Genomic DNA, 13,128 nt, shown 5'->3' with positions numbered 1-13,128 from the left:
ACACTATAATGTCACTTCTACACATCAGACCATACTTTATTATTGCTTCATACAAATTTCCAATTGTTTTAGTACATGTATGCAGATTTGTACAATTGTCATCATTTGGCACAATTTTCCATTGCTTAAATCTTGTTTGAAAAATGGATTATGTAGTTTCCCATTGTAATAATTATAATCCCAAAACTATACAGTATATGTAAGTAACCCACCATATGCAAAACAGTTGAGAACTACTCTTATGTTATTGAGAATGTTATGTTTCATTAAATCTGCCAAAGTAATTGAAGAATATGTAAGTAAAGTTACCTTTGCAGTTGATCTTGGGATATTTGTCAAATATGTGAGCAAAAAAATTTGTTGTGTTTTCGATACCTACCCCACATTCTTACCACATTCTTATGGATGGAAACTGTAAACCAGCAGATTGGTCTGGTTCTGCCTCCTTGTGTTGTTGTGGGATTGTATCAGCAATAGAATCTGCAAACAGGAAATTTTGTTACCTTGCACACATTAAGGTAATTCCCCGTACATTATCTGAAGAATTCCTGGTGTGATAATTACAGTAGTTCTTCATCAGCAGACAACGGACCCATGTAGCTGTCAACTTAAGGATGTTGTTACGTTCTCACTGCTCCCTGATTTTCTATTCTCTTGGCTTCTGTGCCTGTCAGTCACTGATTTCTGCATGCAGTATATTCCTCTGGCACATGACAGTATGGTTTGGAGCCATCTGTGTACCATTCGTTTTCTTTAGCACAAATATGAACTTTACAGAAATTAAGAATGGAAATTTTTTGTCAGTTCTTCAGACCTTGTTTCTTTTTTTTTCATTTAATCCACCTGAATGTAATTTTATGCTGAATAATCCACATTCTGAGCTGCTTCTGCACTCCATGCTGACAGTACCATTGGAGCAGGAGCTGAGCGAGAAGGTGAAGCCCACAGAGACTCAGCTGGAGTCGCAGCTGTCTGGGCCCATACACAGTGCTTTGGAACACGACCTGCATGGGGCCACTCATCTGGAGAACCTGTCTAAGTAAGGAAGAATAGCTTCATTAGTGACTACAGAGGCATACATACATACATACATACACACACACACACACATATATATATATATATATATATATATATATATATATATATATATATATTCATACCTCAAAGTGTTTATTTTCTACTTCAAAAGAACAAAACAAACATGATCAGTTATTAGCTAAAATGCATGTGCGCACATACACACACACACACATGCCTGTAAAGCGATTACGAAAAAACATCAATGGAAGAGCTTTTCTTGATTGCTTTGGCACATTTCATGAAGAATGTTTCATATTTTTATAACTATGAGAGCATTTTTCAAATCAGTCCATGTATACAGCACAACAGTGTGGTTATGCTATAAAAGGCTGTGATTCACACAGTTTTTCTTTATTGCTTTGGCATATTTCTCAAATAACATTTAACATTTGTTAAATAGCAAGTGTGATCCCCACACCATGATGTCACTCCTGCACAGCAGAATATCATTTCTCAATGTTTCACACAAATTGCAAATGTTGTAGTATATATATGCAAATGGGGGTCTATACAGGTTCTCCTAAATTCTGCACGACCCTACTGCTCAGATGAAACCAAATACATTTTTTGGATCTGTAAAGTGCATGCTATGCTCATTTCCTCTCTCTTTCCTTTAGATATACTGAGCTAATTGATGGCAGAGGGAAGATAACAGCCAAGTTCACTAACTTGTCCAAAAATACCATCAGGTATCGTGCAAGTGAGTAGAACCCATAAATACTTAAGGACAGATTTTATTTAGAATTTCTGAATCCTTGGATTTTTAAGTTTGGTAATGAGAAATGCATTCCTGCGAAGAATAACTGATTTCAAAACGTAGAAGTGCCAGACTTTCACACACATTGACTTCATTGAAACTGGACATGATATTCTCTCTTTTAGAACCTGAGCCCGTAATAGAGAGAATGGAAGAAACAACCAATAAAATCAACTTGGCACTAGAAATTCCAGAGGACAACACAAAGGGAAAGCCTGGTGGGTTTGGTTTCCTAGGAGGTATATTAGTATCACTTATGGATGTTTTTATACATAAAAATAAAGGAGACTTCAGCAATCAGTAGTTAAAACTGTAGGTTTTAGTGTCAGTGTAGTTATTTTCCAGAGGCTGTTAGTGAATGTTATTGATGCTCAAGCACTACAGGAACAAGACATCAAGGACAGCAGCAGCCTCACTGTCTGTGAGCTGCAGAAAAACCTAAATAAGTTTGCAGAAAGCCAAACCTATGGTGGCCACTGCTGCCTTTCAGAGCTGCCCCTAGGCTGCTAGATGCCTTGCCTTGCCAGAATAAGGGTATGTGTGTAAAAGGTGTGGGGGGAGGACCTTCACAAAGGTTCACAAAGGTAATTATCTCCATAAATTAGAAATGTTTTCACAATTTTGGCCAGTACTGTACAATACCCTGACCTAAACCCTATACCGCTGGTTTGGGATTAGTTAGATTAAAGAGTAAGAACAGGATACAGTAGTCATTTTGTACCTAGAAGTTGTGGAAACTCCTTCAGAACCACTGGATAAGCATTCCAGGTGGCTACTACCTAGAAGCTCATTGAAAGAATGCAAGAGTCTATAGTCCTCTTGCCAAAGCAAAATTGTGCTATTTTGAAGAGTGTAAAATTTGAGAATATTTTGAGATATTGAACACTTCTCTTGGTCATTGCAATATTTGATATGTATTACTTCATTGACTTGAGGCCTTATAAGGTGAATGCAGAGACAAATGCATTAAAAGCAGGTGACGTTTTGGCTGGCACTGTATATAATCAGATTAAATAAATTCTCCAAGGGAATAGTATGATATACTGTTGCGCTTTGTGATGAACTATAAGGTTCTTGTATGAATTGTAAATAACCTCTTCCAAATTACTAGTGATTGATGAGTTGTCAACTCTCCCATCCTTAATTTTTATGGGTACTTAAAGATTGATGGCTCACTGAGTGACACTTTAGCCTCACATCTCTAGGGCTGTGGGCGTAATTCTACCGCAGGACTGTCTATGTAAAGTTCATATGTTCTGCTCATGTTTCTGTAGGCTTCCCCCTTTGGTCCGAAAACATGTGCTTGGGTGAATTGGTCTAATTAAACTGCCCATAGTGTGTGACTGTGTGTGAAATGTGATAGACTGGCATTCCCTCCACTGTGGGTAGGATCTAGGCCTATTGAAATCATGTAAGACATATTTATGTATGTATGTATGGATTAAAGAACTATGCACTAAATAGGTTTGCAGAAAGCCAAGCCTCTGGTGACTGCTGCACAGCCTGTACTTTTTGCTCTAACATATTAACAATCACAATCTTATTGTTCTCTCTTTGTCTGTATTCACTTTACCTGTAGTCTGCCAGCGAGTTCCACACCCCTGTACCCGACTTTATTCAGAGACAAAAAGTATTCCCATCTGGGAAGGAGGAGCCTGCCATTATTTGTAAGTTCTGTGTAGCAGTCAAGGGTCACTTTAAGTGAGTTGAGTTGACTTGGTACCTTCTGTTTGTTCTTCATATGTTCCAGAGAAGTACAGAACATACTAGAACAAACAACACACATAAAAAATTACTTGAAAAACTAACAAACAACAACAATAATAATAATAATAATAAATATTTACTCATTTTTAAAATTCTTGTGTGAATTTACAGTGGAATAAATGTTTTGACTGAAATCGTTTAGAGGTAAACCCGTTTAAATTTTCTTTTCATCATGCATGTAACATCATCTGTTATACATCTTTGCACATTAGCATCTTAATAATGCTTCATGCTTTTCATTAGGGATGGCCTCCCAATTCAGTATTATCCTGATATTTATTTGTTGATTACATATTTATCATGATATTTAAATAGTTTTTCTTGAAGAGCATTTAAAATCTGCATTTAAAGTAAAAACAAGGGCTGTAATGGTACACATTTTTGTCATGTGACTTTAGTTACATAATTTTCATTTTGGAATGTGAGAATACATTTCTGGACACAGGTGGAACCTAAATTCACAAGTAGGTGTTCAACATGGAAAATATTATGTTTGTGGCTCGTTGTTGGTTACAGCCAGTGATAGGGAGACCCTTCCCCACTAGTTTGGGACCATATTGGTTTCCAGACAAACCAGCACTGGAGAAAGAGTTGCTGATAAGAACAAGTCTGTTATTTGGCTTTATTATACCGAACCGACATATGCTGCTGGAAACACATCAGACATGCTAACTCATCATCCAAGTGTGTGTTTTACTGAAACAAGACAGAAACAGTCTCTGCAAGTTAGCCACCCATGGCATTTAAAGCAATTTTGTCAGGAAATTAAGACCAGGTTTAAAATACAGTGAAGACTTTGGAGGATGGTCATCACAGCCTTTGCAGGCACACTGCAAAAGATGTTTGGCTTAGTGAACAGGATTACTGTATTTGATTTTATTACTCTACTTTCAACCCTCTATTTACTTTCCATTTTTTCTATCCATTTGATTTTAGGCTTATTACCAGGGATTGACATAATTGGTACGCAAGTATGCAATCACCTTTAAAAGCAATACGTGTTGCAATAGATTGTTATAACAGCATGAAATAATACATATTTTATGTGAATTTCCACCAATTATGTTACATTAATCGATTGCCGCACGTATCGCTTTTAAAGGTGAATGCGTACTTGTATACCAGTCATGTCAATTCCGGCTTATTACTTGGGTTACATGGGTACATGAGTTAGCCACATTTGCTGTATGTTTTTGTTTTCAGGACATTCTGGGCTGCTCAGATATGTAATAATTTGATGTATAAATGTTGACATAGTCTTGATATCATGCCTTTTATGAGCAAAAACTAAGTGCGCCTATTGAAGTTTCTCAATTTTCAAAATTTGCGAGGGGTATCATGTGACTTAAGTAAAAGACGGCTACCTGAGTGAAAGGCTCCATACAGCTCAATGTAACTATACAGTCATTTAAAAAAACCCTAAACTGATTGTAAACCCAAAGGCTGCTCATCGTTTGTATGTCTACCACCCCGGAGATTAAACAGTGTGACATTTTCACAAGAAAGTGTAAAACTGCAACGGAAAAACTGAAACCACAATATTCTGAAACGGACTTTGCTAACATGGTAGATGTGTCAAGTATTCTGGCCAAGCTTAAATAATTTTGTAGGGAATTCATCTCAAATTTTGACTGGATAGAGAAACCATCAAATGCCTCGAGAACAATTTTACCCCAGTTAAACTAACTGCTGAATCCAACGAGAGATGAATCAGCGAAGCAGAGGGCTGCATAGCACAGCTTGAAACCGAGCACCATGTCTACATTAGCGGCAGCAACTAGACAGGTAGCATACCAGGAGCCCAAGACTGACGACTTGGAAAATTTTGTGCAGAGAAAGAACCTTCGACTCTTTGGGCTCAAAAAGGGAGCTGAGGGCTCGCGCCCTCTCCTGGACTTTACAAACCCCATGCTTCCACAATGGCTTGGAATGCCCTTAGACGAATCTTTCATGTTGGAAAGAGTCCACCATACACTAGCTCCACCAAAGCCAAACTGGCACAGAGCGGTGCTTATTTGATTCCTCAAGTTACAGGAGTTGATCTTTCGCTCCTCTAGGAATTGCGAAATCGCCCATGATGGGGTGAGGCTATACTTCACTGAGGACCTTTCAGCGAAAACTATCCGGCAGCGGCGTCAGATTACCACTGTGAAAAAGCTTTTCATAGACAGGCATTTACCACAGCTATCATCCCCAGCCTTACAAAGTGAAGATCCTCCATGAGAGAAGAATTCTTCTTTTTTCTTCTCTGAAGGTATTCTACAAGAGAATCCATCTAAAAGTTGGATAATTGAATTGGACATTTTTCAGGTTGGTCCTTCAGTATGACAATGGTGAGTCCTTGTTTCCCTTATCGCTCTGCACCAAAGGTCCTTTAAATGTAGGGTTTACCTAATACTACTAAATTTAACTGATGTTAACTAAAGCTTATTGAATAGTATTTTTGGATTTAAACAGTGAACTATGTACGGCTACAGTTTTTTGCATATTCATAAAGTATGTGTGGCATCCAAATATAACAATTATATAACACTACTTAAAACTAGGGCACTTAAAAACTGTTTGTACATTCTGTCTGCATGTGAGGTTGTGCTGTGTCTGACAGTTGCCCATAGTAAATTGGAGACTGATGTCTCTTATTATGCCTTGTTGTTTGGGGACATGGATTGTACCTGGGGGGTGGGGGGTGGGATGTATTTTTTTCTCTCTCCTGCCATTTTGAATATGATGGCTATCTGTTTAATATTTAAGTTAACATGCCAGGTTTATATGCCTGTTATGATTACATGGAATATCAAATGGCTAGGCCATGCAAACAAATTGAAAAGGGTCCTTACATTCTAAAAAAAAGAACAAGCTAATGTAGTGATGCTGCAAGATACTCACTTATCTAATGTAGAGCATCAAAAACTGAAGAAAGATCGGGTTGGCTAGGTCTATTTTTCAAGCTTTACTACACAAAAAGGGGCACTGTCACAGTTATCCATAAAAATCTCTCCTTTCTACTTACAGACCAACATATATATGAGAAAGGAAGGATTGTACTGATTCATGGCGTGCTATATGGGCAGGAGATTACAATCCTGAATATTTACGCTCCTAACAATGATTCCCCCAGAAGAGTTATTGCCCTACACCTAACCTAACCTCTGGCAGGACTAGAGTAACTATGACAGCCTGGCTAAAAGAGAGACCTGGAAGGAAGCACAGACATGAGGGTTACCAGGGGTTTTGGCATCCCCTTATGCCTACAGTATGTTGAAGCCTATGCAGGAGAATGGCATGGTCTGTAGTATCAAAAGCAGCACTAAGGTCAAGCAGCATTAGGAGCGAGGCACAGCCTTGGTCGGCAGACAGAAGAAGGTCATTTACTACCCTGACTAGAGCTGTCTCTCTGCTATGATGAGCTCTAAACCCAAACTGAAATCTCTCATTAATCTGGTTCTCCTGCAGAAATGATGTTAGTTAACTAGCTACAACTCGCTCTATTATTTTAGATAGAGGGTAGATTAGAGATTGGTCTATAGTTTGTCATTTCCAAGGGATCCAAGTTTGATTTCTCCTATAGAGGTTTAATTACCGCTAGTTTTAGAGATTTTGGTAGATAGCCGATGCTGATTGAGGAGTTGACTATTGCTAGTAGCGGTTCAATCAATGCTGGAAGCATATCTTTGAATAATTTTGTTGGAACAGGATATAGCAAGAAGTAGATGAATTTGAAGATAAAATTAATCAGTTCTGACTGGTTAACCCTGGTAAATTCTTCAAATAGGGTGGTTGCAGCATTAGCATACGCCGTGTCGAGGCCAGAGAATGTAGTTATTGGAATATTTAAAATGTTCTGTCAAATTGAGCATATTTTTTGGTCAAAAAATTTCATAAACTCATCACTGGGAAGGACATCAAGTGTCCTTGAAACTGCAATCTCAAAGCAAATTCTGTTTGCCTGTTGTACTGAAATTGCACCAAACTGTGAACCCAAAACCCAGGTGTGTACCGCACCGTGACTATTGTGTACCGTTACAACTCTAGTAAAGATTGTATTTTATATTAAAGAGTCTTTAATTGAGCAATTCTTTAACGTTATGTTGAGGGTCGTTGTCTCGCACATGTAGCTGCGGATTTACGGTCATCCAACAATCAAGGTATCGAGAAAGATGTTCACAGATGTTAATGGTATCGGCACAATATTTTACCGCGGAAAATATTGCAGATGGATCTACTCATGTCTAGGTGTCTGTTTACTTTATAGAATCCAAAGCTTGCCCAAAATAAACTGAGACAATACTGGAAAAGCCTCTGCACACATTTGCTCATTTATGTTAGCACACACTCACATGTGTCAGCTGTTTAACAAGATGTGTAACTTGGCAAATATGTTAGGAGTGATAAATGTAACTAACATAATTACAGTATCCTGCATTGATATTTAATAATTGATTTTTAACTCTCGTGGTAATCTAAAAATCACCCCCTCAAAGTATCATGATTTGTAACTAAATCAATCTCTCCCCCCACACCCCCCACTTTTCATTGTGTTTATAATTATCTACAGATATAAAAGGACCTACAAAGTTCAGCAGGATGTTTGTTACAGGGAAATCTGCGACACAGCACTTTCGAAGAAAGTTCCAAGTAAGACTGCTCAGCACCAGTGCTATATATTTCATTATTTAATATCTAATATAGATATAATCTTATAATAACTAATAAAATGTAACTTTTATAAAGCACACTTAACCCTTCAGAAACAAAAATGCATATAAGTACATATTAATTTATTTAGTCTAAATAATCAGGGAAATATGTATAAACAGTTAAACTCACTGTGGATTGTGTTATTGCCATGTTATTGTTTAAATTAACTTTATTTTTCTTCACAGACAGAAGAACTCAGAGGAAGCAGTGAATGTGTGGGCACATTTACTTCACTATTCTCCTGACCCAGAAAAAAGTTGTGAAAACAAATGACTAAAACAGAGAATAGTACTAATATAATGTACTCAGGCAGCATGGTGGCTCCGCAGGTAGTGCTGTTGGATCTGTGCAGCTTTCCCAGTACGCTCAGGTTATCTTCCATAGTCCAAAAAAACGTGTAGCTGAGCTGATAGGACTTGGGCTGCTAACTGCTATGTAGCGAAGGCACTGGCTTATAATGGGTATCATTATGGAGCGGGTCATTTAAATAAACAATTTGGGCCATTAGCAAACAGAAACCAAAACGCAAAGTGAAATTGTATGAAATACAAATCACAGAACCAAACTAAGCCAAAGTAGCAGATCCTCAGAAACTTCTTAAAGATTAGACAAGAGATGCTGACTACAATAAGCTTAGTTACACTAATAAGAAATATTGGTGATTATACATTAGGAGCATCTAGAGGTAGACGTGATTGTGACAAATGACCTGTCCTGCAGCAAGGAATTATTGAATCTGTTTTATGAACCGTATTATGTGGGGTGGAAAAATCATTTGTATGCAGGCAAAAGTGAGAGCTAGTTGTTTGGTAGATTAAAAATATATCACACTTCTGAAAACTAAATTACAGTTATTTTTTTTATTTATAAGGATTATCTGAATATTAAAAAATCTCATTAACTGTGTACAAGTCTTGAATACTGGATATTATACAAAATGTGTTGTTGACATCACATCTCAGCCAATGCAATAAGAAAAGGATAAGAAAAGGTCTTTAAAATACAGTGGGATCCTACATATTATATGATCACACAGTCTTATCAAAGTAGTATACGTGACCTTGTAAGACTTGCTTCTCACAAAGGACAAAATGGATTGCTGGGTCTTAGCGGGATATAGAAATAAATAAAGTATTTATTTAAGTCAGTGTTCCTGTTTCTTCAGGAAACTTACTTTCTTCAGCCTTGTGAAGTTCTTTGACGTCCAGTGCATTTATATTTCTCAGTATGAGAACTGACCTCCAATCAGCCCCATCTGAAGTCCCAAAGGTTCACTACCAGCTGCCTCCTTGAACATTTTAACTTTCTCCAGCTCCAGTGTCCCAAGTTTCAGGTTTTGCCTCATACAGTATTATAGTTAAATGAATGACAAAAGTGTCCCATATTTGGATATGAGGTCTAAACACAGAGCAAATGAAAGGCATTGAAATCTGGCTGTACAGTAAAGCAGTGGTGTGGAAAAAATTACATCCCTTAAAAGTTGAAAGAGTAGCATGTGTTAAATATATAATAGTTCCCTCCCCCCAAGAAATCTGGTATATATTTGCACCACTCCCTCATCAGCATCTTAAGATTTCTCTATTCTGTGCACGAGCATACTGTATGTTCAGTGTTCAACTGCCATTTGCTTAAATGAAAACAAATTGTTAATTATTCCTAAACTGATGTCAAAAGAACAAAAAAAACCTCTTTCTTCCCCATAAACCAAATTTCTGTTCAAGCTATCATGTAAATAGTGTTTTTGTAGGTGATTATTTTAATAAAAAATGATAAAATGTATTCTTGTCTTCTTTTTATTGCAAATAAAAATAACTGTAGTGGGGATAAAACAAAAATATTTTTTCCTGTCTTAATTTCATTGTTAGATTTAATTATATTTTAACATTTATATTTAAATTTTGTTTCTGCATTTTCATTGATATGTCACTTGTGTAACGTGTAATTAGAATTTTATTGTTTGCTTAATACAAATTCAATTGCACAGAAATACAAATTTTTTTACTTTGATACACTGAGATATTTAATGACGTCTTTGCAATTAAAGGTGTTACAAAAGAATATAAATGTAGCCCTTTTGGTTTTACTCTAATTTTGTAAACCTTAAAAAAATCCTCAATTTTTTGTAGACAAATATAGAGCATATGTCTTTCAGATTTGGCTAAAAAAGTTACTTTTTAATGCATTTCTTGTACAGGTGTGGCATATAAACACATTGAGCATCACAGTTACAATACAGAAGTTCCTTATTACAGTGACTGTGAATGGGCAGTCTTAAATGTGCAGTTTTTGTTGAGCAGCACAGATGCCTCAGGTTTTGGATGATTATACCACTGGTGTGCCATTTACAGGGATACCAATCAGACATGTCATCAATGTCCATTACTCTACTATAACCCTCCTCTGCTTTTGGCAGTACATCCAGCCAGCTTCATAAACCATGTGGCTGCATTTTTACCTGACATGTCACCCATCGGGCATTTCTGGGATGCTCTGGATCAAGGCACCAATATCGGCTAATTTCATCCAGAAGTTGAACAGTGTGATGACACTCCACAGGTCACATCAACAACCTTATCAACTCTAAGGAGGAGTGTTGCGCTGCTACTGGAAAGTGATGGTCACACTAGATGCAATTTTTTTTGTTAAGACCCACCTTATTTTATTTTGTTTATGTAACAACGACAGCCTAATGCAGGGGTGGCCAATCTTATCCAGATAGGGTTGCTGTGTATTTTTGCTGCAACTCCCTAATTAGGTTACTAATTAGAGCATTGATTGGCTGAAGAGTCGGATTTTCATTTATTCAACTGACTTGCAATGCAGTTTTTGAGCACTAGGTGTATGTATTCAGCCATTCAAAAGTAAGCAAAGTAAGATTTCTAGGGATGGTAAAATACACCGTTTTGCATCGGTGCACTGGCATATAAGTTCACGATGTGACTGCCCCGATTAACAAAGTATGCATCGGGTACAACTTGAAGGGACCAGGAGGGAGCAAAGGCGGGACAGAGATACAGGGAGCAAACACAGGGAAACCACCAACAGGGGGAAGCCACACCAAGGGGCAAGGAGGCCAAGGCGGGGGGCACCAGGGAGCCAGAGGGAACGATACATGAAAAAAGCATGTAAAAAGAGACATGCTGTTTCTTATGCATAAAAGACTAATCAATAATGAAAATTCAAAGACTTAAAACTATTGGTTAAAAGGGGGATGGAAACAGAAAAGCAATTTTATTGGCTACTACAAGTTGCTCACTTGAGAGCCGGCGGATGGTGCATGCAGTGCAACAACACACTTAAAAGAAAAGGGGTATTTCTGAAAATCATGTTGTAGGTTATTCCCCATTTGTCACGTCGAAGCAGGGCAAAGGAAATGGACAATGTGGTGTCAAAATGGGGTAGGGAAGATCAGGCAAGAAAAAAGGACAGGGTATTCTGGGGAGCACATGCAAGCAGCAACATCAATGAATTGACTGGGGATCGCAGGACTGAAGGACACTTTATACAGGGCACATGAGGGAGCGGGAAATCCACATGACTATAACGAGAGGTGAGATTAAACAAGGAAGAGGTGTGGCTTATTAGAGCCACATGAGGGAGAGAACGAGAGGGAAGGGATGCAGGGTGTGACACCATTCCCAAACACCTGAGAAGTCTGTCCATCTTTCTCTAATGAATTTATGCAGGGAGTAACTGAATATTAACTTCAAATGCTGAATTATCCAAAGTAAGCCAGTAACATTACTCAACAGACGACAGACAGCAACCTGGTAATTATTCTCACTAATGATTATTATCGCTGAATTTTTCTCGTTTCTCCTCCCCTTCTTCTTTTTCTTCCCTGGGCACCAGCGGGCTTTGGTCTTTTTGACATAATAATGTTTGTTCGAATTGCATACTGTTAATTGTATCATGCATTATCAGTGTGTGATATGGACGGGATTGGGGTACTGGGCAGACCAAAAAATATTATTTAATTGGATTTGCTTATTTAAAAAGCTTTTTATTGTTTCAAAATAATAGTGTAAAATAGTATTAGTAAATAAATACAGTAAAAGTTTATCCTCTTCCTTTTCTACCCTTTGGGGCACCTGGGCGCTCCCTTTGAATAGATGGCGCCCCTAGCATTTGCCTATTCTGCCTATGACATGGGCCGCCCCTGTACCAGATCATGATTGACTTGTCTTGCCTCTTGTTCCTAACCCTCATGTGGAGATCACTCCCAGCTGCCCAGCCATGCCACCCAAGCCCACCCCAAGTGACCTCATACCACCCATGTCCGTCCCAGGTGTCCCGGCTTTGCCCTGCTCATTTCCAGCCATCCTGTTGGCACCCACCTCATCTCCAACCATCCTGTCAGTGCCTGTCTCATCTTCTGCCTCATCGCCTGGTGGCTCACCACTGCCCACCTCATCCCCTGGTGGCCCACTGGTGCCAAGTTCACGGTCCCCTAGTGTTCTGCTTGTGGTCTCCTCATCCCCTTTGGGTTGCTGCTGGGTTGATATCTGACTCCCCGGTTGCCACCAGGCCAACACCCAGCTCCCCCCTCACCACCAGGCTGGGTAGGGCTGACCCAGAAGTCGCCCTGCCAGAGGACTTAAAATGGGACCCTCTGGGCCCAGGGAAGAATTCCCGCTCTGTGGGCTCTCGCCACAGAGTCACAGGGCAGCCAGCAGTGTTGGCTGGGGCCCAGAAAAGGGGCTAGCTTAATCTATGTGTCCCCCTCTGGAACACTATCCGTAACCACCATCCGGACTCCATTTGCCCAATGTTGCTTGCCCAGACAACACTCCCACTGAGGGACAACCCTCCTACAGCGGCCC

At 38.8% G+C, this 13,128-nt stretch overlaps 1 protein-coding gene across 3 annotated transcripts in view; it reads left to right on the top strand.

The window, feature by feature from the left end:
- sned1 (sushi, nidogen and EGF-like domains 1) overlaps positions 1-10,084 on the top strand; it is a 39,186-nt gene extending 29,102 nt beyond the window's left edge. The window contains exons 24-30 of one of the 3 annotated variants that reach the window (XR_007382470.1): positions 907-1,039; positions 1,701-1,783; positions 1,966-2,058; positions 3,420-3,507; positions 5,862-5,940; positions 8,163-8,242; positions 8,491-10,084. Coding sequence is in view for 1 of the 3 variants with exons in the window: in XM_048975861.1 (XP_048831818.1) it covers positions 907-1,039; positions 1,701-1,783; positions 1,966-2,058; positions 3,420-3,507; positions 8,163-8,242; positions 8,491-8,516 (503 nt within the window). In the remaining 2 variants the exon portion in view is untranslated. Of the gene's footprint in view, positions 1-906; positions 1,040-1,700; positions 1,784-1,965; positions 2,059-3,419; positions 3,508-5,861; positions 8,243-8,490 lie in introns of all 3 variants that reach the window. The other 2 variants (XR_007382469.1, XM_048975861.1) reach the window with 2 other exon arrangements.
- Positions 10,085-13,128: the final 3,044 nt, after the last annotated feature.

The sequence above is a fragment of the Brienomyrus brachyistius genome, chromosome 15, assembly GCF_023856365.1.
Source record: "Brienomyrus brachyistius isolate T26 chromosome 15, BBRACH_0.4, whole genome shotgun sequence".
NCBI lineage: Eukaryota > Metazoa > Chordata > Actinopteri > Osteoglossiformes > Mormyridae > Brienomyrus > Brienomyrus brachyistius.
This window is presented reverse-complemented; position numbering and strand designations above follow the sequence as displayed.